Below are 24,646 nucleotides of genomic sequence, written 5' to 3' on the forward strand. Positions count from 1 at the left end.
CTACTCTTTTTTTGTGCTCAGCCACAGGGCAGAGGGGCAGTGAGGGAATTCTTGCTATTCCTTCCTACTTCGGAATTTATGGGAAAAGTTACTTAAGATTTTATATGTAAGGCTTAATGCCAGTATACAAACAACTAATCACACAACAAATCACAATGCGTGACATCTTGATTTTGGCAGACTTTTTGTTTTAGTTTATATTAAGCATTGTCAGTAACTTTCAAAGTATTTGAGAAAACCTCAGCCTCATTCTTCTTTCTTTCCCAATGATGGTAGTAGTTGTAGGGGTGGATCTTTATGGCATACTGTGTTACAAGTTATATATTTTAGTCACCCTGTTTTTGTATTTCCAGATTAGTGAATGTTTAATGCCTCTGGTAACAGTGGAGCTCGCCTGATATTTTGTTACTTTGATGTTACTGAATGCAGCAGGTGTTTTTTGTGTGTGTGTGTTTCTGTCATCCCCTTTTTAACGGATGTGTTGAGCTTATTTCTTTCACTTTAGCCTGGCTGCTGTTTTTTTACCCAGTCTTTGCGTAATTCCTTATGCCCGTGTAAGGATCAAGCAGTATATTTTTGTGTGAACTTAATGAGTGAGATGACACAATATCTGAAGGGATGTGTTATGTAAAAATTCATTTAATGCATGTAGGGGAACCAGTAGAACTTTCATTAGTGTTCAGGACATCAGGTATTTGATATTCGACTTGAGTGTAAGATTTCATGTTAATAATCGTTTATTAGATGTGTGAGCAGAGAATTCCCGTGTGAGATTGCATTTGAAGGAGGCAAAGTAGTGTGTAAGCATTTCTATTTGCTTTGAAATGAGTAAACAAACAAAAAGCAAACAAACAACAAAAAACCAAACAAATAAACAAAAAACCCAACAACATTTATTGTGTTGATTTACTGCTACTTTCTTCTTAAGTGGTGCCCTCTGTCAATGTCAGGAGCTTTGGTTGTGCTCTGAACAGAACACCGGTTGTATAGATTTGCGTTATTTTGGAGAGGTCAGGGAAAAGCTGTTGCAGCATAATTTCTCCTTTGAAGGAGCTACATTGGTTGAATGTTGAATGGTTGAATTGGTTGAATGAAACATTTCATGTTGAAAACTTAATTGTGGCAAGAATTTCCATTCTCTTTCTGGTTTAGTAGCTCTTAATCTTAAGGTGCTGTTCTACAATAAGCAACAGTTTAACCACTGATCAATGTGCATACTGGCATTCATATCATTGTCTTTGTTTCTAACCCAGTTGAAGCTAAGGCAGTTATTACATCAAAGCAAATAGTTTTGTGCTTTTTGTATTCTTGGCTGATAGCACTGTCATTAAGCAAATTCCTGGTTAATACATGCTGATCGTTGTCTATCCTTTGGAATGAATTAACGTTTTTTGCTTTTTAAATTTGTTTTCAAAGGCACTGAAAATCAACTGTAAGAACTCAAAGATAATCAATGCCAATGTGATTTTGCTTTTTCTTAACAGGTATGAATGCTGCTGTACGTGCAGTAGTACGCATGGGAATATATGTGAAAGCCAAAGTCTATTTCATTTATGAGGTTAGTGGATTTTTGTATTCATTCTGTATTTATCTTCTGCCTCAACTTGAGTAATCCAATTATACTTGTGGAGACTGTGAAGAGCGAGTAGTATAGAATAAAAAAAAAGATATTGTATGTATATTATCTTTATTAACACTTATTTACACGCTTATTTGTGGAAATTGCTTTTTATATGCTATGTGATAAGTCTGTTTCATTTGAGAACCACTTTTTATAATGTATTGAATTCTTTATGTACTGTCGTAAGCCTGAAAATTTTTAGAAAATAGGTGGTGGTTGTTTAGTGGTGAATTCAGCTTTTAACTCTCATTGATGTGCTTGTGTACTTGTTAGATGTTTGTCTGACTCCTATCACTGTAACTTATAATTACCTCCTTAAGCCTAGTTAAACTGCTAATTTTTAATTGTCTTCCCGCCAGGGTAAATGGGGTTTTTGTCCCCATTTCACGGATAATACGGAGTGCTTTAGTAACTCGTTTTCACCAAGAGTTCTGTGGAGGGCTTGTGAGGTCTTTCCTGTCTTAAGTACTGAAAGTCTTCCGTATCAGTAGTGTGTTCAGACATAAAATTTTGTGGTAGAAACTTTTGACTTCCTGTGCATGAAGACTGTTAACACGCATAATGATCTGATCAGTTATTTGACGCGAAAATGTGGAAGACAAGTTTAATATAAATTAAAAGAATATTATCGGAGCCTGGTAGACTGAAATACACTCTCACTTAAAATGTGCAGATTGCACAATTCAGTAAATACTTCTTAGTAAAACAGTCATTCTATTTACACTTGAATTCCTCTACACCTACTTAGAAGTATGTGGTGAGTAGAAATCATTTAAAAAAAAATAATAAAAAATTAAAACGTGGGGCAAAATCTAGTAGGCAGTGTTCCTAACAAAATATGTTCTTTCAGTTTGATTTATCAGAGAGTTCATAGAAATGTACTTTGTTTTCTTTTTTTGTGCATTCAAAATATACAATTCAGCTTTAAAAGGCAGCAATTTATCTATCTTGTGTTCTTGGTCTGCTTGTTCTTAGGGTTCATTTACTAAAGAGATGTGAATTGTATTGAAATGCAAATAAGTAGAGGGCTGTGCTCCGAAATTCTTTTGTACTACACTGCTACAGCAAGTAGTTCTGAATACTTAGTGTGTGCTAATTATGTGACCAACCTCTAGAATTCTTTCAGTGGTGAGTTGTTCTGAAGGGTTGTTGAAATGGGTCAAATATTTTTGAGGAAGGAGGGTTTTTTGTTGCCTTGAAAGGACAGAATTTGTTTTGTTTTGTTTTGTTTTTTTGGTTCACCCTAAGCTGAGAATTATCATGTTTGTTATTCGTCTTAGAGTTTGTTTGTTACCTTTTAAAGGCTTTTTTGTATAACTGAGTGTGTTTAGTCATAAATTTTCAGAGAAGTGCTTCTGTTTTTCTGAACTAAAGAAATTCCATTACAGAGTAGTGTGCTTCTCTAATAATTATTAGAATTTGCTAATATGAAGTTGTCATCTGAAATATGCTAATTGCTATTGCTGAAACAGCCTATATCAAAATCACAAAATTTTTGGAATGAGTGTCAGTTGTAGAGAAAAAGTTACCGTTGAGGTTTTGATTGTTTGGCACTGATATGCTTGGAGCTGTGACCACTTGATCCGGTGTTTGACCGCCCCCTCAGTGAAGAGCTTTTTCTGGATATTTGGTGTGAACTTCCCCCGACTCAGCTTTTATCTTATCACTGATCTTCTGAGAAAAGAAATTCCCTCCCGAGGACCTGTAGACTACTGTGAGAGCTCCTCTCAGTTTTCTCTAAGAAACAAACAAAATACCCTCAGCAGTTCATAAGAAGTCATGCCCTCCAGTCCTTTCATCGACTCTGTTGCCCTACTTTGGCAAATGTTTTCTGATTTGTAGCCAAAAACGGAGTAAAAAGTCTCAGCCTTTTGAGGTTTACTTTGTTGTAGTTGTAGTACACTTGTTTTTTTGTTTTTTTGTTTTTTTTCTACTGTCAATTTTGCCTTCCCTCAAAAGAACTTTTGCACTCTAAAATCATCCATCTTCTACAGTTGTGGACAAAACCAGGTCAGTATTTGAAGTAAAAAAACATGAACTCCATTTTACTGTGCTTAGAGGTAGGAGAGAGACTATTATTGTAAATGAGCAGTCAAATAAGACTGATTTTTATAGATGTATTTTTTTAAAGTTTATCTTCTGAAAGAAACATGAATTCTTATGCTACTTAGGAAGGCTTTGATTCCCAAAAGGAGGTGTGTGGGGGTGTGTGTTAAATGAATAAGAAGCCCACACAAATATTACAAATATTAAAACTAGTTTTAGAATGAAAATAATTATTAAGAACCCTAACAAACTGAACGTATCTTACTTCATTGAAGTGGGCACATCTGAAAATCATTCTATTCATTTGTGGAATAATGCTTATTATACACAGTTGCCCTGATTTCAAATTTCAATCATGTTAACATCTTTTAGTAACAGTTTGGGGTTACCTTTGTAGAATAGCATCATGTTATTTCCCAGTCTCCTCCAGGTTGTATTCAAGCCTTAATACCTATTGATTTATTTCACTCATCCTGTGAAAGCTGGAGAAGTGAAAGTGCAGAACCAGGCTGCTGTGGGAGACTAGTTTAAGGTTTTTGTTTATTTTTGTTTTTACTAATCAAATATGACTTTTTTAAAAATGCAAATGAGAAGTAAAATTTCTAGCTCTCATCTATGGCAGTTCATTTTAGAAATGGATGTTTCTTTTTCATGGATTGAAATGTATAGCTCCCCATGGATGCATGCTCTTAGCACTAAGCTATGAAACTTTTAGATTGTTCACCTTGATTTTACGAGTATTTTTCTCAATTGGCTAGTGCTGGAAATGTAGTGGTACTGCAGCCATGGATTTCTGTGAGGAAAAATTTGTCATTTATACGACAGTTTGTGCCCTCAGTGATACTAGTATTTCATGTCATAAAAAGCTCAATAAGCAAATTTAAATAACTGCTGAGGCCCTGAATGTCTTGCATGAAAGGTATCAGAAGACAGGTTGTTCTTTTCTGGAAGTTTTTTTAGACTTAAGATGAGAATCAGGGTTTACTGCCAGCCACTCTCCAGAAGGTATGGTGTACATTTATGTGTCCTGTGAATGTCTGAAATTTCAGGTGTTGAATATGCTTGAAAATAACCCCTTTATGTTTCCTTCCCCTATCCAAGTATGATGCTTGCTGTACTGATGAAATATTTCAAGTTGAATTCCACCCTTAAAATGAATTGCTCAGACCTCAAGTTGTCATCATCATTTTAAGTAGGTGAACTGATAAATGGAAATCATGCTCTTTATTAATACTTTTTTTTTTCTTTTTTTCTCTCTATGGTTTTTCTAGCAAGCTTTCTCCAAATACTTCAGTGCCTTTTTTTTTATCTGCCAGTTGAGTTGAAATTGTAGTCAAACTGTTTAAAGTGAGCTTACATACACCACTTAGCAAGCAGAAGCAGAACTGAGTTAATGCAAACAAAGGAAAAATGGATCTAGCTTGTTCCAAAAGCTCCCCGTCTTTGCCTTACAGTTGGGGAAAACATTAATATAGCCCTTGTTATTGCATGCCTACATAGAGAAACTATCACAGAATTGCAGAGTGGGTGTTTGAAGTTTGACTGTTTGTGGATGGACATAATGACTTCCAGTGGCGACTTCAGTGGACACTTCCAAACTCAGCCATCCTATGATTCATTTTCATGTCTTTACTACAATGTCCCTTTACTACATATGCCTGTAATACTTTCTTGAATGCAGTTTGGTTATTTTTCCTTTCAAGTAAGAATGGAAGGTGAGTAATTGGAGCAAACATATTGACTGTATGTTTTTTCACCAGTTTGCAGCACGGCTTCCTGTAACCTGTTACAAGTGTAATATCGTCACACTCTTGCAGGATTTATTGTTCATGTATTTCAGTGCTGTAGTTGCCAAAATAAACATAGGTAGGAAAGATTTTCTATCCAGTACTGGGTGACATAATGAACTCTCTGTATTCTTGTTTGCTTTTCTTTTAGTACCTCTTCAATAATTGCACTTAAATTATACACTGGAATAAATCTGGCTGAGAAACTACTCTTTCTCAGATAGATATGTGCTTTCTCAGGAAAGATATATGTATATCTTGTATATGGGCATACTTAGAAAAGTGTGTATACTGAAGTTATGTAGGTTACACGTCTTTAGTTTTTCAGCTTGGTTTTGAAGGAATTACGCAAATAATGCCTCAGCTTCAAGACACCTATTTTGGATGAGTATACATTAGACACATACTAAAGGTATATGGAGAGTACACGAAGTATTGAAAAGATCTCCTGAATGACAGAAATGTGAAACCAATCATCTTCTACCTAGCTATTGCTTTGCTGTTACTCAGTCATCTAAAATTTAAGTTAACTAGTCTCATTGAGCAGAAGCTTGTAACTTGTTCCCTTTGGCATCTGTACTACAATTCTTGTGAGCTTAATTTGAGTAACTTAAACATTTGCGGAGGCCACATTTTATTTATCTTCACATCCTATTATGTTAGTGAGGGATTCCCAGTTTTATAGAATATTTATATACTATTCTGTTACACTATACTCTGGTATGACCAGTTCACTTCTTATTGGATAAAAACCTTTATCTGCTGTAGATCATCCCAAATTAGGTGTTTTTAGTTTACAGTGTCAGTTTTGCTGTCTTCTAAACTTACATATGTCTGTGTATTTCCTAACATAATACTTTTTTGGACATAATATCCTTTAAATTAAGTATCTTTAATTCACTGTTTTTAATTGCTTACAGTTTCATTAAAATATATACAGGAAGTACTATTATAGTGGAAATGTTGCTGCTTTTTAAATAAAACTTCTGAAATACTTTTCTTTTTTAGGGTTACCAAGGAATGGTTGATGGTGGTGATAATATTGTTGAAGTTTCTTGGGAAAGTGTATCCAGTATCCTGCAAATTGTAAGTATTAGGGAGTAGGGATGGAGTCTAATTGTCTCTCTCTCTTCTCTGATCTCCAGGCGAACTGGATATTTCTATGGAAGCCTCTGTTACTTTTGTGCAGCTAATATAATAAACATAAATCAGCAGAGAAAAACATGCTTTTAATTTTTTCGATAAAACAAACAAAAAAAGCCTGGAATGTCGTGAGATGTTATATGTGCATGTATTTTGTATGTTTTCTTCTCTGTCCATCTGATATAACCTGTGGCCTAATTATTAAAAGAAAGTTCTGGTGCTGTGGGCAAGGATGGATGAGCAAAGGCAGGAGCAGAAAGTAGGCATGCTGGAATACATACTGCAAGAATAACATCAACAGTGAAACTGAGAACGTATTTAGTTGTTCTGATAAAAGACTTCTCAGCCAAACATAGACTTCTTTTTTGTTAGAACAAGTTGTAGTACATTGTTTGAAATGCAGTCTCTTTTCCATTTACAACAAAATTCCTTTTTAAGGTATGAAAATACCTAGCTTGGTATTTTTTCTCAGTTATATCACATTACATTTTGAGAATATCTACATGTGCACAGAGATGTTGTATCATTTACTTTTGTAAATTAAGCTGGGTTATAGATTAAAACTAAGTTTCCTTTTTCTAGGGAGGTACAGTCATTGGTAGTGCACGCTGCAAAGCCTTTCGTACCCGGGCGGGTCGCCTGCAGGCAGCCTACAACTTGGTTCGGAGAGGAATCACTAATCTTTGTGTGATTGGTGGAGATGGTAGCTTAACTGGTGCCAATCTGTTCCGTGAAGAATGGAGTGGACTTCTAGAAGAACTGGCGCAGAAAGGTAAGTTTGTGTTTCGACCCACCAGACTTACAGTTCAATCTTGAGAGAAGTAATGTACTGTAACTACATATTCACAAACTACATTAAGAGGTTTTTTCTTGTGTTCAAAAATCAAATGCATGTTTTCTACATAATAACACATTTCTTCATAATATAATAGTTCTTGATTTCTGTACGTTGATTTCCTGTACACCGTAAATGTTGAGAAAGACCAAATAAACTACTGGACAGCTATCTGTGTGTGTTTTTTTGTTTCTTTGTTTTTTTTGTTTTTTTTTTTTTTTTTAAATAAACTACTGGACAGCTATCTGTGTGTGTTTGTTTTGTGTATTTTTTTTTTTTTTTGTTTTTTGTTTTTTTTGTTTTCCCTCAATTATGAACCATTATCAGGGCCTGAACTTTAAACCTTCTACTTGAAAAGCCTCTTTTCTTCAAATACAAACTGAGATGGTGACTTTTTTCCTACAAGTTACATGTTTGGTTGTTGTTAAATTATGATATTTTCCTGCCTATGTGCTTCTGATTGTTTAAAATCAGAACATTGTGTCTCTTGGTAAAAATGCATGCAGCCCATTAGTTGTATTTGATAGCATCCAAGAGATTGTTCAGGGAAAAGTACAACAGTGCAAGCTTGTATAATGCTGTGCCATTGCTATATGTTATTCAGAATATTCAAGTTTTTTCCTGGGTTTCATCAATTTCTGTCTTCGAGACTTACTAATCCAGATGCTGTTATCAGTCCTTTAACAAATTTTTCTTCCCTGAATGTGTACAGTCTCCTTGAACACATGGATTTTTGCTGAATACATTGTATAGCGCTGAGTTCTGATTCAAGGAATTCATGAAGATTGTGGAGAATCTCCTATTTATTTTGATCTTGCTGGTTTCTAGTTTCATCTGGTGTCTTCTAGCTTTTGACTTAGAACAGTGAATGATCAATCCTGATTCCTCTGTTTGCCTGTTTTAAAGCTCTTGTACTTTCTTTCATCTCTTTTCTAGAATAAAGAGTCCTTTCTTAGTTGTTCTTTATATTATAAGCTCTGTATCTATGATCATCTTTGTTGCCCTTCTCTGAAACTTTTCCAGTTCTACCATGTCCTTTCTGAGGTGGGGAGGACCTGAGCTGCACCCAGTGTTCAAGATGAGGGCAAACCATGGATCTACACAGTAGTATAATGATCTTTGTTTTGTTCTGTTATTTTCCTAATATTTCCTAATATTTAGATATTTTTTGCCTTTTTTTTTTTTTTTTTTTTTTTTTTGACTGCTACTGGCCACTGGTGCTGATTCATTAATGAAAACAGCATTATTTTATTTTTGATGTTAGGATGTGTTTTTCATGTGGATTAGTTTGCATTTATGTACAGTGAAGTCTACCTGACTCTTCACTGGTCATTTTCTCTTGCTAGTCTTCCTTGTTTCTTCACAGACACCCCATGCCTTTAAAACCGAAATAGTTCAGTTGGATTAGTAAGCTTTGGCAACTTTCTGCTCATTCCTTATTATAGGTTATTGCTTAATATGCTGAACGGTACAGATCTCTATAATACTCCATCGGTTACTTTCCTTGGTTGTGAGAATCTGCATTTACTACATCTTTCTGTTTTTTTACTTTTCACCCTCTGTTTCCTACAATTTATTCCATGCAAAAGCCTTCTCTCCCATGCAATGACTTCTCAGTTTTTCCAAAATCCCTTGGGGATGGACCTTGTCATTGGCTTTATCTAATGGTAATCTAGGTAGTGTATGTCAACCAAATGCCCCTTATTTGTGTGACTTCACTTCCAGAACTCTAGAAGCAGTTTGTAAAATACTTCAATAGAAAACGTTTTGACTCTTCTTCAGAATGTTGTACTTATCTGCAAGAATATTAGTTGCATTTTCTGTTATAGTTTCTAATATTTTCTTTGGTATAGACATTAAACATAAAAATCCATAGTCTAGTATCTGTTGTTGAAAATTTGTTGTTACATTTGCTACAATCCCCTCCACAGATACTAAGGTAGTTCTAAGGACTGAAGCAGCTAAGATAATTTGTCCTCGAGATCTTTTAGAACTCTTGGGTGATTCAGCATTTTCTTTTATGCCTGTGGAGAGACATACTAAAACTGCCAATAGGAGCTTTTCTATCCTTATTACTTATTAATCTTGAAATCAGAGCCTTTCAGTGACGCAAAAGTCTTCAAAAGTGTAAATGAGTTATTAGGATTGCTTGCATATGCCCTCTTGCATTCAGTTTGCATCATTTTGCTTCTTTTATTGCATATCAGACACTGATACTCCAAATTAAATGCTATTATATCCTGGACATCAATTTTAAATTTGGCTATAAGACATGATAATCTGTTGGCACTTTGAAGTGAACTGAAAAGCTCTTGTTTCCCTCCTTATCATAAGGAGTTCAATAAGTATGCTGGATTCTTTTGGTTGGTTCTTTGATTGGTTTTCCTTTATGCTTTTGACTAACCTTGTCATGTGAAATATCTAAATGGCAGTTATGTTTGGATATGTTTAATTTGTAGAGCAGCTAAGTGATTATCTGATAATGTTGAGTTTTATTAAGTTTAATCTAACTTAATCCAGATCCTTCTTTGGGTATTTTTTTGCAGGAAAGATTGATGAAGAGGCTGTTAAGAAATATGCTTACCTTAACATTGTGGGAATGGTTGGGTCCATAGACAATGACTTTTGTGGCACTGATATGACCATAGGAACTGACTCAGCCTTGCACAGAATCATTGAAGTTGTGGATGCCATCATGACCACTGCACAAAGGTAAATTGTGCGTGTTATAGAAAACTGTAATACAGGTGTGGTTGTTACACTTCAAATCTTGTTTCCTATTGCTGTACACTATTGAAGAGTATATGTTTATCTTAAGATGTTAGGTAACTGATATATGTAGTATTTATTGAGTTTGAATACATATCTTGATTTCTTTGCAGCTTTTCTACCATTCCCATCATGGCAGTACTATAAGCTTCTGATTTAGAGGCAATACCAGCTTTAGGAGAAGGCTCCGGTTTTTATGTTTTAAACCTTTCCTAGACAGACTATTCTAGAGAAGATTCAGACAGTATCCATTTGTATGTAAACTTTGCTCAGACAGAGTTTAAGCAATTAAATTATATTATTATCCACTACAAAACCAAACAGACAAAGTTCTACCATTGTATCCCTAAAATTCTTATTTATACATTTGTATCACTTATGTTTCTAGAGATTATTTGCCTCTTGTCTCCTGACTACTTTTATTTAATTTAGAGTGAAGTGTAATGAGAACAAATTAAGTTATGAAAGATAAGCAATTTAAATACATAGATCAATATGATCTTTTATTTTTCAAATTAATTCTGTGTTTGGTAACCTGGCAAACAGAGACCATTTCTTGATGCCAGCTGTCAAAGAATTTGGATTAGATTTCTGAGCTGTAGTGAATTATTCTTTCATGTGTTTTTTTTTGTTGTTTTTAATAGCCATCAGAGGACATTTGTTCTGGAGGTTATGGGGAGACACTGTGGGTATGTATTATCTTCAGTAGTTCATGTTTTGTACAAATATAATTATGAAAGATTAAAAAAAATGTGAACAATAAATGTCTAATTATTTTTGTTATATTTATTAGGTATTTAGCTCTTGTCAGTGCCTTAGCTTGTGGAGCAGATTGGGTGTTTATTCCTGAATACCCACCAGAAGAAGGATGGGAGGACACAATGTGTGTTAAGCTTTCAGAGGTAATGTATTATAGTGTTTCATCTTTTTACAGAAACTTGTTTAAAAACAGTGATTTAGCAATGTGATCAGACCTTTCAGTACCTTTCCATATTCATTTGATAAAAGATATTTCAATTCATCAAGGATTTATGAAAATGAAATGTATGAGAACTCAATGAAAAGCCCTGTATGAAAATGAAATATATGAGAACTCTGAAGTGATCAGGTATAGACTGCAGGGAGAGGGAATATTTCTTAATGTATAATAGTTGCTTTTAAAATGGTGCTGCAGATTTTTTTATTTTTGCTTATATGGATATGCTTTTGTTTTGTTTTTACTGTAGAACCGTGCACGAAAGAAAAGGCTGAATATTATTATCGTAGCTGAAGGAGCTATTGATTGCCACAACAAACCTATAACATCAGAGAAGGTTAAGGATGTAAGTGTCACTATCCTTAAGATGCACTTTGTTCATAATGGGAAGTTTTTTTACTAACAGTAGCATTTCTATAATGTAAATTGGTCACAGAATCATAGAATGGCTTGGATTGGAAGGGACCTTTAAAATCATCTAGTTCCATCACCCTGCTATAGGTGAGGACATCTCCCTCTAGTCCAGGTTGCTCAAATCCCCATCCATCCTGGCCTTGAATGCTTCCAAAGAGAGTCTATTCAAAGCCTCACTGTGCAGCCTGTTCCAGACACTCACAGTAAATAATTTCTGAAATCTAGTCTAAATCTACTCTTTTCCAGTTAAAATGCATTTCCCATCATCGTATCACTGCCTGCCCTTACAGAAAGTTCCTCCTCAGCTTTCCTGAAGTAGCCTTCCAGTACCTGAAAGAGACCTGTGAGGTCTCCTTGGAGTCTTCTCCAGGCTGAAGAACCCTGGCTCTCAGCCTGTACTTGTAGGGGAGGTGCTCCAGCCCTCTGATCATCTTCATGGCCCTCCTCTGGACCTGCTCCAACAGCTCAGTGTCCTTCTTGAGTTGAGAGCTGAAGTTGGATGCAATACTCCAGGTGTGATCTCAAGAGAGCAGAGTAGAGGGAGAAGAATCACTTCCCTTGACCTGCTGGTCACAATTCTTTTAATGCAAGAGCAATCCATGTAAAACATGTTATTAGGTGTATTGCTGGTTGTATTTTATATTTGTGCTTTTTAATCCAGATTACATTTAAAGAGAAATTATTTCAGTGGCTGCTAATTAGGATCTTTTCATAAAATCAGACAATAGTTCAAAACATTTCATTATTTTATATATGGATGCTGGAAGTCTTCTCAAATCATTAATTACAGGCATATATGGTTGTAGTGTTGCAATTTTAGGAATTGGTTTAGCATTATTAAATAAGATGCACTTTTAGATTGGGAACCTGGAGTTTAATTCTAGTTTAGGAAAAAAAAAAAAAAAAAATCTCACATAACAGTAATGAAAACACTACAAAAGTTGATATATTAATAATGTACAGTATGTGAGATTTTTATTATTACAGTAGCACTTCAGAGTAATGCATGAACATATAAAGTAGTTACGCTAATAAAACTGTTATGTTTTGAAATTGTTTGCAGCTTGTGGTTCAGCGGCTTGGATTTGACACCCGAGTAACTATCTTGGGTCATGTGCAAAGAGGTGGAACTCCTTCAGCTTTTGATAGAATTTTGGTGAGTGAACAGATAATAACTTGTTTTAGCGCCAAGTGGTAGAAGTAAATAGCATGCTTTTACTTCCTTCACAGTTGGATCATTTGTGGTGGTTTTGCACTGACTATCTGAACTACACATTCTGCGCAGATTTTTTTTTTTAATTGGGGAGAAGGAGGTCTCAAATTAACTTGTCTGAAAACCTCAAATTTAACATAGTGAAGAGCTTTGCTGAAAATAAATAAATAAAATCTGCTGTAGGGCTTAAAAGCAAAGCTGCATGAATGATCTTGCGTGCTTTATAGTCTGATATGGTATTTGGCTACTGTAACTTCACCTGAAAAAAATATTTTGTTTTGGCTTGCTCTGCAGAGAAATCGTGAACAGTTCTGTGGTTGGAAGCCTTTTGCTTTTAAATGCTTGCTTGAGCAATAGAACATTTTCTATTTTCAGGCAAGCCGAATGGGTGTGGAAGCTGTGCTTGCACTTTTAGAAGGTACTCCAGATACTCCTGCCTGTGTAGTGTCCCTGTCTGGAAACCAGTCTGTCCGTCTGCCTTTGATGGAGTGTGTGCAGATGGTGAGTTTCTGGCAGAAATATGTTTTACAGTTATTCATTAACTATAACAGAGCACTGTATACTCTGAGGACGATGCTCACCCTGCCACAAAATCCTTTCAGGGATTTGTAAGGATTGATGATGTCTCTCCTGAGCCTTCTCTTCACCAGGCTTCTCCAGGGCCTCGATTTTTTTTTTCTGTGGTTATGGGCCCACAACTCAATGCTCGAGTTGTACTCGAGGCGCTACCTCACCAGAGCTGAGTACAAAGGGATGATCACTTTCCCGTTCCTGCTGGATACAGTATTTCTGATACAAACCAGGGTGGTGGTGGCCTTCTTTGCCACCTGAGTGCACTGCTGACACCCCAAGTGTTGGCCAATGCCCCTAGATCCTTATCTTCCACACGGCTTTCTAGCCACTACCCCAATCCTGTATGTTTTGATATTTTATGTTTGAAGTATCAAATTTTCATCTTTTTTTTGTTAGAAAGCTATTTTAGAATGTCTGTTTATAGAAATATTAGATGAATAACTTTCTGTGTTGAATAACTTTCTGTGTTTTTCAAGCATGTTCAATAATAAAATTGTTCTTTCAAGACTCAAGCAGTACAGAAAGCCATGGATGAAGGAAGATTTGATGATGCTGTGAGGCTTCGTGGGAGGTATTACCACTTATATCAGTTTATTTTCTCTAGAAAATGCTGCTTTTTTCTGCAGTTCTGCCAACACTTTATTTTACATAATTTAATTTTCATCTGTTTTTGTGTATTTAGAAGACAAAGGAAGAGTTGCTTAAAATAATAGTTGAAACTCTTAACTGTGTGTAAAATAAGCGAGCAAAAATGCACCACACAAACCAAATAACAGTAGTCCTTAAGACTGATGTTAAGACAACTAGTCCCAGAAAAAAGAGCTGCTGTTGTGTATGAGCAGGCTGATTGTAACCATGTGCCTGTTTATTGAGGATTTTGAAACCAAACCTGTTTAAGATGAATATGTTAGTAAGTAGCTGTTTGTTTTCTTATGGTGTGTATACTTACATGTTAGTAAATAAATATATATTATTATATATAGGGTATACAGTCTTAAAATGTAACTTGGGATACTTTCGAACACCTTAGGAAAAGTTCAGTATTTCCTTTGAAATAGCTATATATTCAGAAACTTTGTAATGTTTATTTTATCTATTCATTATTTAGGAGCTTTGAAAACAACCTTAACACCTACAAATTACTGTCACAAAAAAAGCCAGATGCTGAGCTTCCAAAGGTGAGGAGTTTTTAATGTGTCCAATACGTGTCTACAATTGTTTTTTTTATAAGAAATTAAACTTTTTTTCTCCCACCCCCTTAGTATTGTCTTCAAATTTTTGCTGTAGGATATTTTATTATTATATTGGCAGAAAAATGCTTGTAACAAACAATTTAATTATAATAACTTTTTTTTTTCTTTAAATGGGAGAGACATAGATCACTCTGAAAATGCCTTTTATAAGTAATACAGTAATAGTATAGCACAAGAAATGCTATTTGATAGAGCAAATTTTCAGCTACAGAAAAACTGACAAATTTTCAAATTTAAAAATGACGTAAAAAAACAAACAAACACATTTTCAGCTGTACTATTTTCAGCATATTTATCACCATTAGCTATACATTTCTGCCAGTGATGAACAGGAGCCTGTTTTGTTTTACAGTAGTTTTGCTATGTCCTTTAATGATGGATGACACTAGGAGTTTGTAGTCATTTGCAATAAATAACAAGTACTTGGATTTGATTTCACCATCCAAATCCATGTGCTTCACTATAAGTAGTTGGAGGGGAATTAAAAAACAGATAAACTGTTGAGGAAAAGGCTTAGCTGATCAGATCATTAGAACCTACCGTAAGCTCTGCATTTCCTGTGTTATTGTGTACAAATATTTTCCTCTTATGCTTCCTTTGCCTTTTTTACAGTCCTTTGGTTGTACGGAATTTTAAAATAAACAAAACAAAGAGCATACATTCTTTTATTTCTTTTTTTTGACTGATCGTTGTTTAACAGTTGCTGTCTGTTGTTTTGTGTTTTGTTTTTGTTTTGTATCCCCATCTTCCAGAGTAAACGAAGTCACTTTTAGATCTTTTCCAATGCTAAATTGCTACAAATTTGTCATGTTAATCATTATAAAAAAAATGAAAATTGTTCAGCTGGTGTAAAGTATGATGAATTTCAGCATATAAACACAGACTGTTAGATTTCCTTACATTTTTGTTGCATAGTTTGATATCATTTAAGTTCTGTTTTGCTAAGAATGTTTCCTAAAAGGTCAGGCGTGTCAAGTTATAATTTCTTACTTTTATTTTGCTCTCAGTATTAATACAAAGTTGTAAGTATAAAACAGCATTGATAAATTACAGTGTCTTCCTCAGATTTAAATAGATGCTTATTTATACATGATAAAAATCGAATTCATTTTGTGTGTCAGTGATTCTTACTGTCTGACCTTTTCTTAATCAAAGACTGTAGTCTCTGATTTATGAGGTAATGTTTTATATTTCAAGTAATGCTTCATGTACAGAAAGTATGGCATTTCACATTCTACAGTTCAAATTAAATCCAAAGATGCTTGCTAGAATTACACTCATGTAGAGTATCCTTGTTTGTTTACGCATGCTTAGTTTACCCTTACAAAGCAATTCTGTGTGTGCTTATTTTTATTTTTAAAGGAAGTACTGATTTATTATTTTTTTTCCCTTTGGAGAATATGTGTGGTATGAGTGGTTTTGGATTAATTAGCATAGCAATGTAAGTCCATTAAAGAAAGTGTTAATTTGAAAACTGTTACAGCTTAGAATTGCGTCTGTTGCAACAAGACACGTTTTTAACATCCTATTTTGTTTCATGAATTTAGTCACTTCTATTGCACAGTCAGCAATGCTTACATCCATTTACACAGTTGTTTTATCTGGAATGCAGTTGGTAACTAACAAATACAAAAGGAGACTAAATGCTCATGGAATGTACATTATGTAGCAAAATTTTTATAGCCTTTGTATTTAAGCAGAACTCTCTTATATTATCTGTGTCTTAGATTAAAAATATGCACTTGATGTATCGTACTTTTCCATTTGAATAAGGATAGACATTTACATGGATCACCTATTGAACTTGCAGGAGGGGATGACACAATATGTAAACAATCAATTGGTAATTGTTAAGAAATGCTTTAAAATCTGTCATAATCTGAAAATTTATGGTATCATATCAAGATGCTGAACAATCCTGTTTCCTGCTATTCCTCCAGCTGGAAGTCAGGACTGGTGCTTCTAATTTGAAAGTTGCTACTGTGCATCTTTACTGATTACATATGCCTAATGGTCATGGTGCTGGAATGAACAAAATAAGTTCTTTTCTGAGATATTCTGTTTGTATATTGGAAAACTTAAGTGGGTAATATGAAAAATAGTTGAATAGCTTAGGTGATTTAGTTTATTTTTCTTGAATTTAGCTTAGCTAGGATACAGAAATCTGAATTAACAACTTGCAAATGAAATGTGACAGTCTTTATATGGCATTGTGCAGATGGGGAGAATAGGTTTATGTGTGTTCTTGCTGACTTTACGTTTTCCATGGTTTTTGGTAATTTGCAATTTCCTTTAATATATTCCAATACTAAACATCTGTGTATGATGGAAAAAGAGGACATGGTGAAAATGTGAAAGTTCTTATTCAAATTTCTTGTTTTTCCTTTGCAGAGTAATTTTAATGTGGCAGTCTTAAATGTTGGTGCGCCTGCAGCTGGAATGAATGCTGCAGTGAGGTCTGCAGTGAGAGTAGGCATAACTGAAGGCCACAAAATGTTTGCTGTCATTGATGGATTTGAAGGTTTTGCTAAAGGGAAGGTCAGTATAGTATTGTGTATCCCATCCCACTCTAACACCTTCATCATATTTTTGGAAGTTGTCTTCTGTGGCACTCTCATGAGAAGTGATTCTTGAAGTTCTTTTATTTCTTAAATTCCTAAAACCCAGATTGTATCTCTGTTAGTCATCTATTTGAGCCTATAGATTCATTTATATTAAGTACTACTATTTACTTCCTAAGAAGCTATGAAATTAGTTCAGTGATATTTTTTTTCTTTTCTTTTTTTTCTTTTTTTTTTTCATTTTTTACTGCCCAGCTGGAGACATATCCCAAAACTAATATAAAAAAAACTACCTTTAGATGCTTGTGTTTCATGTTCATTAAAAGAGAATGTGAAAACAGGATCATATGAGACAAGGGGCAGGGCTTGTCATGATCTGGAGAAGGTGAAAACAGATAGAATGGGATGAGACTGGTAAGAAATCAAGAGAACTTAACCTCTTGGTATTGTTTTCTATTATTGCTAGTTTCATTATTGTGCTGCCAAAGTGCCCTGCAGCTTGGTTCAGCAACTTCTTAGTGCCTGTTGTTTGTTGCATACCAGAAGTAACTGGATAGTCAGTTAACATTGTCTCCTTTTTTATAGATCAAGGAAATCAACTGGGGAGATGTTGGAGGCTGGACTGGTCAAGGAGGATCAATTCTTGGTACCAAACGGTAATAGCAGTATTTTCCCAATTGCTATGTTGAATTCTAGTATGTTACAACTTCTGTATAATTCAGTATTTCTTTCTCTTTCACTGAGCATTTTAAAGCTTTTATTTAAAAACAAACAAACAAAAAAAAATAAATTACTTTTTGAATTTCAAATTCAAATTTTGGTATCCTGATAGTACTGTACCAATTCTGAAATGAGAATGAAAATGGGAGTTGGGAACTCACCTGAAAAATCCATTAAGGTACTTAACTCTTAGGAGGATTAACAACCTGTATTCTCATGATTCCCTACTGTGATTCCTTACTCATCAGCTAGTCAGGAAAGTGGTATTTGTGTGGATAAAATATGTGATATGAAAAATATTTTATTCCTGCTGAAAGTTTACTCTTACTGCTTAATAACCAGTTCTTATTGCTGCATTGCTTGTGAAGTGTTATTATTTATTCTTTTGGTTTAATAATTTTCAGTACTCTTCCTGGAAAATTTTTGGAGAAGATTGCTGAACAGATGCGCACTAACAACATTAATGCTCTGATGGTTATTGGTGGATTTGAGGTACACTAAAGATTAAACTAATGTCTACGTAGCATGCATTTCCTGTCAAAAACAACAACAAAAAAGACCAGTTTTGACCCAATCTTCATGTAAAATGAATTTGTTTATAACTCTGTTTTATAAAAAGCATGAATAATGTTTTGGATCGGAAATTTTATTATCACTGTTTTTGTGGGAAGCTGATATTTAAGGCAATGCCTAGTAACTGCAAAACAAGATACACTAAATTGGTAAATCAGGTGATATTGAATTATGCTATTTTACATTAAAAAAGAAACAACAAAACCAGCACTTTTCCAATCTGTACTGTATCAGTACTTAGAACATTACTCAAAAGGTTCTTGAGCTGTAGTAGTAATTGTACTATGGTCTTTTACTTAGGGCATTTTTCTCACGTAATGCATTTCAAAATCTGTAATTAAATTATGTTTTGCCCTTCTTTGCCCATATATTTCACATTGGTTGCATTTTACCAAAATGGTACCTTTAGGAGTGGTCTTACTTCAGCAATGTGTTTTATTAGTTTGTAGAGAAGAATGTGCTCAAATGCTTCTTCCTAAGGAATGAATCCTCCTTTATTACTATTTTCCCACTCTGCTGGATGTTGATATAGTTGAGAAACTATTTCAAATAAGATTTCAAATAAGGAGTACCTGAAGATTGGGGCTATTATGCAGTATTTTTGTGTTGTACAAAGCAACTTTGTTATGTCAAATTTATATATTTGGTAGAGTGTTCTGTTTATTGTTATTTTTCAGTGTGTACCTGTTTTTAACTCTGTGTGTTTGTGTGTGTGCGTGCGTGTGTGTATGTGTATCATATTTTAGTGGATCCTTACAGTTTTGGCTTGCCTTAAGTGTGTTGTGGTAGAAATGGCTCCCCCTGTGGCCCATTCCATTTTACCTTTCTAACCTTGCCTGTATTGTATTCATCCTAATTTTTCACCTAATGCCTGTGCCCAACAGGCGTACCTTGGACTTTTGGAATTGTCAGCTGCCCGAGAGAAATATGATGAATTCTGTGTTCCAATGGTTATGGTTCCTGCAACAGTATCCAACAATGTACCGGGTTCAGATTTCAGCATTGGTGCTGATACTGCTCTGAACACTATAACTGATGTAAGTCTATTCTGGTGCATGCGCTTACTATTACTAACAAAGCAGTTGTGGTTAAAACTGACTACATTGGCAAGATCTGGATATTTTTATAGACCAGAACTTTGGAAATCTAACCAGGAAAATGGTGTAATTACTTGATATAGCTGTGTTTATGATGCTCATTTAGAAGACTAGTTTTGTTGTCACAAAAGTAGTTCTGAAACTACAGTGACCTTTGAATTCCTAAAATATAAAATAGGATTACGTATATTCATTGTATACAGGAGAAATAAAAAAAACTATAGCTTGTTCTTCGTGATAATTTGATATACTGTAGGGGAAGAAATTCCTATTAGATACACAATGTCTATATAGCCAGCTGTGACAAGTCCCAGGTGCATCCTTATTCATGAAATCGTTTCTGTAGTAATAGCAGCTATGTGTACTCTAATTATAGAACAAATGATTATAATATAAACAGCTGAGACATTCTGTGATATATTAAGAAAAAATATTAATCCAATAATGAAAATGAAAAACTAAAATAAATTAAAACTGAACTCGGTTGGATAGAATGAGAATTGTCCAATACCTCATAAAGGACATTGTAAAGCATAATTACAGTACCTGAATCACTTAAGAAGCATTACCTTGTTGTTCCTGTACTAAGGAAAGAAATTCTGCTTCTGGATATTCTGACATAATTTTGTCTATGCAGCAGCAATGGTAATGTTACTGTTCCTTCAGTTTGTTTTTTTTCTTTTCAGTATAGTCTGTAGATGCGTATGCATCACAGATGCATTTGCAGATTGTCCATAGTTCGTTTAAAACACAGGGAAGTCTTAATAAAGCATTCCTCTTTAAAACTGAATTTACATTATCACTTACAAAGTAGTTCTGTTTCTTCTTTGTAACAAACATTTTTGTCGATTGTACATATGGAGCTATGTTTTTTAAAGTTAGAAACAAGGAACATGAAGTGCATCTTAAGTGGGGGATAGCATCTTAGATTCATTTTAAAACTGAACGACCAGGTCCTCTATCACTTAGATGTATGTGTAAAATTTAAAAATGATATTATTTTGAGAAACTTCAAGGATTTGTCAAATGCTGTCAGCCTTAAGAGCACTTATATAATATTCACCTGTTGTTTTCATTTTAAAATAACAGCATAAATATCCTTATATTCAGAAAAATAAACCCTTGAGTTATCAGATTACAGTCTAGTTCAAGGCAATAGCTTGACAGGCTACACACTAAGCAAAACTTGTTTCGAATCTATTCTTTATAAAGACTGTCCTTTTTTTCCAGTTCTGGTAAATAAAAATATCTCTCCAAAATGATTGAGGTGAATAAAGTGGCTTTGCATGGCACCTACTTTTCTTTTCTTCCTTCATAATCTTTGTGTTTACTTAACTGCCTTCTTTTTGTAGGTAATTTCATGTAGAGCAGGATCTCTCTCTCTCTCCCTTTCTCTATGCTGTTGCTGTGCTTTGCTTTAAATGTGGATTCCTAGGTATCATATGACTTCATTATACAATAAACTGTCAGTAACTCCATATTTTCAATGCAGTAGTTGAGAACTCTTCAATCTGTCTTTATCAGTAGCTTTTGTCTTGTTCCTGCTTTTTATTTTGCCTAGAATTTTCTCTAAAGTAAATATGAAATGTAATGACTTTTCAGGATTTAGATTCAAGCCAATAGAAAATTATGTTATTTTTTGAGGGGAAGAAGACCTTCATGTTGGAGAAAGAATTCTGCTTAATATATTTGCATTTGCCTTCTTCATTTGTTTGAATGAAATCCTCTTAACAGATAATGAAAAGTGTTTTTTTCATTCTTTTGTCACATGTTCAAATCAGGCTCAATAGTATTCCTGTCCCTTATATGACTGATAGGCTCAGTACAAGTCTTAAAATTTTCATTCCCATTGCCACTGTTAGATGAATAAACGTGTCACAGTTTATAGTACTTTCAGGTTAGCATTTCTTAGGTTTCAGATTAGCACACCTAAATATTATCTCACTTAGTTTTTCTGTGGTACTGCTCGTATTTCTGCTTTATCGACAACTTTCAGTAAGGTAAGTGCATTCTTTTCTGATGGGTAACAAGGCCTTGGTAGTGTTTGGCATCACTAGATGTTTGACAGTATTAGGTTGCTTCAAAATTACCCAGGCATGTAAGTGTTATCTAAAGACATTTGCAAATTAAATGTTATTGTGTTGCCTTTACAAGAGAAGGCAGACTAATAAAGACATTTAATGGTCTTAGGCGTACCTCAGTTTGGCATTAACTGTTTCTGTGTGGATTTAGCAAAGATAGCATAAATACTCACACATTTTCTGAATAAGAGGTTAGGTGAGACCATGAGACCGTGACTTATTTTAACTCATGGGTAGTGGATGGTACATTTCTGAGCAACCAGAATTCAGATTATATGACAGATTCTTGACTTTTTTNTTCTTTTTTTTTTTTTTCCTTTTTTTTTTCCTATTTGTATTTTAAGATGTAGGGTTTAAATCAGTTGAATAGTAGAACATGGATTCTTTTGAACAGCATTTTAAATTTGCTTGTATGCTCTATTTTCTCATTAGTTTAAGAAGATCAGTGAGAAAAAATGTCAGTGAGAACTCAGTAGTATCAAATAGCTGGAGAATCCTGGAGGTCTCGATATGTGAATAGGGTATCCTTAAGGCTTCTGTATCAAAGTGTACATAATAAATTGTTTAGAATTGCAGGGTAAAAACATGAATTTCGAGTTTTGTCAACAGGAGCAGCAAGAAAGTAATTATTTGAATAAAAATATGTATGTTCTCACATTCATATTAGTAATTCATTGAAATTATTGACTATTATTTCTGATACCAGACTTCTGGAATGTGGTAAGAAAGAAATGTTCTGTTATTTCCACACAAATATGAAGGCTGTGTATTGCTGGGCTATTTAATATCCATTTAAAACACATTATTAATACATGCTGTGGCTGAAACTAGTAAACAGAAATCTACTCTGTAAGTTAAACAATGAAAACAAAATTAAATTTTTCAGTTATAGAACGTGGGGAAAAACATGGTGAAGATGAAAATTTAATTTGAAAAAAAAGCCTACTGATGGGCTAGTGGATACTGATGGAAAGAGGAATAAACCAAAACAATGTATGGAGTGGTAGATGATATATTTCATTTAGGGCATGTAGAAATTAATGATGAAATGAAGCAGTGTGAACTAGAGATGGAGGGCAAAGAAGCCTAAAAATGCAAGAGGCTAAAACTCTGATATGCTCAACGAGGTGACAGTCTGCTTTTAACTGAATTCAAAGGGAAGAGCATACAGGGTGATCAGCTGGTTGTGAGAAAAGGAACAGCCTCAGGAAGACCCTTACTCATTGAGGGTAAGCTTGTTAAATTGTCCTAATGCAATCTTTTTGCAGTTTTCTTGAGAAGGACTGAGTTTTCTTCTGTATTTTCCTAGTGCTCGTACTAGCATCTGTGACTGAATTAATCTGAATCAGGCAGCTGAACTGGCTGAAAATTAGTTCCAAACTAGCTATCCAATTAAATTTTCATCCATCCTGGCAACGTGGCTGAGGATGTCTGGCAGTAAATCCATCCCTTTTAATAGCTTTTTTTGCACTAGTTCAACATAAAGTAAACAAACTGCAGCCTGTTTGTATGTATTATTTTTATAAAGCATCTTTGATTCTGCCTGTACCCTCCTAAAATAATAACATAATAAAAGCATTTGAAAAAAAATAAAACATATTATTAAGGTGGTACAGTATCCCTCTATGATCTTGTTGTAACCCTCATATGAAAATAATAATAATAATAATAATAATAATTAAAACAAAAAACAAAACGAATTGTAGAGCTAATATGAAAACCACCAATTACTTATTTATGTTCTATAATAAAGTTACTTGGTTTTTTTCGTATACTCTGCAGTGATGCAAGGTATAGTCATCTAATGCTTTTGCTTGGTGGAGGTGCAATCCTTGGATATGTTTGCTGAAATCACTTGCATCAAATGAAATTACAATATTTAATGCAAGTAAAACATATCTTTACATATCACAATTAACTGATTGTGTTAGTTACTGCTCTAAATTTTCTATCAACTCAGTTTCCCAAAAGTCTCACTATGAAACTTTTTGGAGAAACTTACTGGTCTTTTCTTCAGGAAGCCTTATGGTTTATCACCATTTTGTTTCAGTGGAAACTAAATTTCCAACTGACTGAACTGGGCTAGGCAAATTCCTATGTACTGAAAAATATGATGATGATAAAAGTCCATTTATTTCCTACCAGTGCTGCTTCTCAGAGTCAGAGCTACAGGTCTGAAATAGTAATATATTTTTAGCAGCTTTTTAGACTGTTTCAGACATCATTCTGGAAGTGCATCCTAGCACTGAACTTAGTTGAAAGTTGCAGTTCCAAAATAATGCCTAAAGTTGGCATAGACTTTAGAAACTCAATTTGCACTTCATTCATATACTGTCTGATGACATAACTGAATCTGATTCATCTGGAGGAAAGAGTCTATAAGCTGAGCTCTCGTGTGAATCTTTTCTCCATCGCTTTCTTCCAAGTTATTGCTTAAATTAGCAGCTGAGTAGATATTTGTAGAGATAATGTCTTAATAATTTGATTTGCTTTTCTGAACTGATCCAAGAAGTTGAAAAGATGAGACTTCAGAGAGCATCATTCTTTTCTGGGAGGAAGATGTTGTCAAAGTGGAAACATACTATGTAATTAGGCTTTCTTGTTGAGAGGCATTACAGAGGCAGTTTGAAAAATGGCCATATGTCATAAGAAATGCTGAAATAGTTTGGATTAGATAGAATTGGAATTATGTAAATTCAAGCTGTTTTTATGTAAACAGTTTCTAAGGTCAAGTATTTCGGTTGTTGTAAGGGACACCTAGTCCTTTTCACATGCTAATTTATTTTGTAGTGTTTGGAATCCTCCCAGGAACCTATAGCTGCTTCTCAAAGAATCTTTGAAATATATTTGTAAACTGTAGTGCATCCGTATGCACATGTTCTTGGATTTTTGGACCTCTGTCCAGTCTGTGTCCCTAGAAGTAGATGTTATGTGTTGATAGAATCTTGGAAAGCATAGGAATTTTTTCTTCTTTTTCTCAGTGA

At 34.4% G+C, this 24,646-nt stretch overlaps 1 protein-coding gene across 7 annotated transcripts in view; it reads left to right on the forward strand.

The window, feature by feature from the left end:
- PFKP (phosphofructokinase, platelet) overlaps nucleotides 1–24,646 on the forward strand; it is a 39,866-nt gene that overhangs the window by 7,004 nt on the left and 8,216 nt on the right. For 5 of the 7 annotated variants that reach the window (XM_015853086.1, XM_015853085.2, XM_015853089.2 and 2 more), the window contains 15 exons: nucleotides 1,485–1,558; nucleotides 6,463–6,540; nucleotides 7,180–7,369; nucleotides 9,979–10,144; nucleotides 10,846–10,890; nucleotides 10,995–11,103; nucleotides 11,428–11,523; nucleotides 12,655–12,747; nucleotides 13,180–13,305; nucleotides 13,884–13,948; nucleotides 14,486–14,555; nucleotides 17,022–17,168; nucleotides 17,777–17,847; nucleotides 18,316–18,403; nucleotides 19,369–19,521. In XM_015853086.1, the coding sequence (XP_015708572.1) occupies nucleotides 1,485–1,558; nucleotides 6,463–6,540; nucleotides 7,180–7,369; nucleotides 9,979–10,144; nucleotides 10,846–10,890; nucleotides 10,995–11,103; nucleotides 11,428–11,523; nucleotides 12,655–12,747; nucleotides 13,180–13,305; nucleotides 13,884–13,948; nucleotides 14,486–14,555; nucleotides 17,022–17,168; nucleotides 17,777–17,847; nucleotides 18,316–18,403; nucleotides 19,369–19,521 (1,571 nt within the window). The remainder of the gene's footprint in view (nucleotides 1–1,484; nucleotides 1,559–6,462; nucleotides 6,541–7,179; nucleotides 7,370–9,978; nucleotides 10,145–10,845; nucleotides 10,891–10,994; nucleotides 11,104–11,427; nucleotides 11,524–12,654; nucleotides 12,748–13,179; nucleotides 13,306–13,883; nucleotides 13,949–14,485; nucleotides 14,556–17,021; nucleotides 17,169–17,776; nucleotides 17,848–18,315; nucleotides 18,404–19,368; nucleotides 19,522–24,646) is intronic. The other 2 variants (XM_015853094.2, XM_015853092.2) reach the window with 1 other exon arrangement.

The sequence above is a fragment of the Coturnix japonica genome, chromosome 2, assembly GCF_001577835.2.
Source record: "Coturnix japonica isolate 7356 chromosome 2, Coturnix japonica 2.1, whole genome shotgun sequence".
NCBI lineage: Eukaryota > Metazoa > Chordata > Aves > Galliformes > Phasianidae > Coturnix > Coturnix japonica.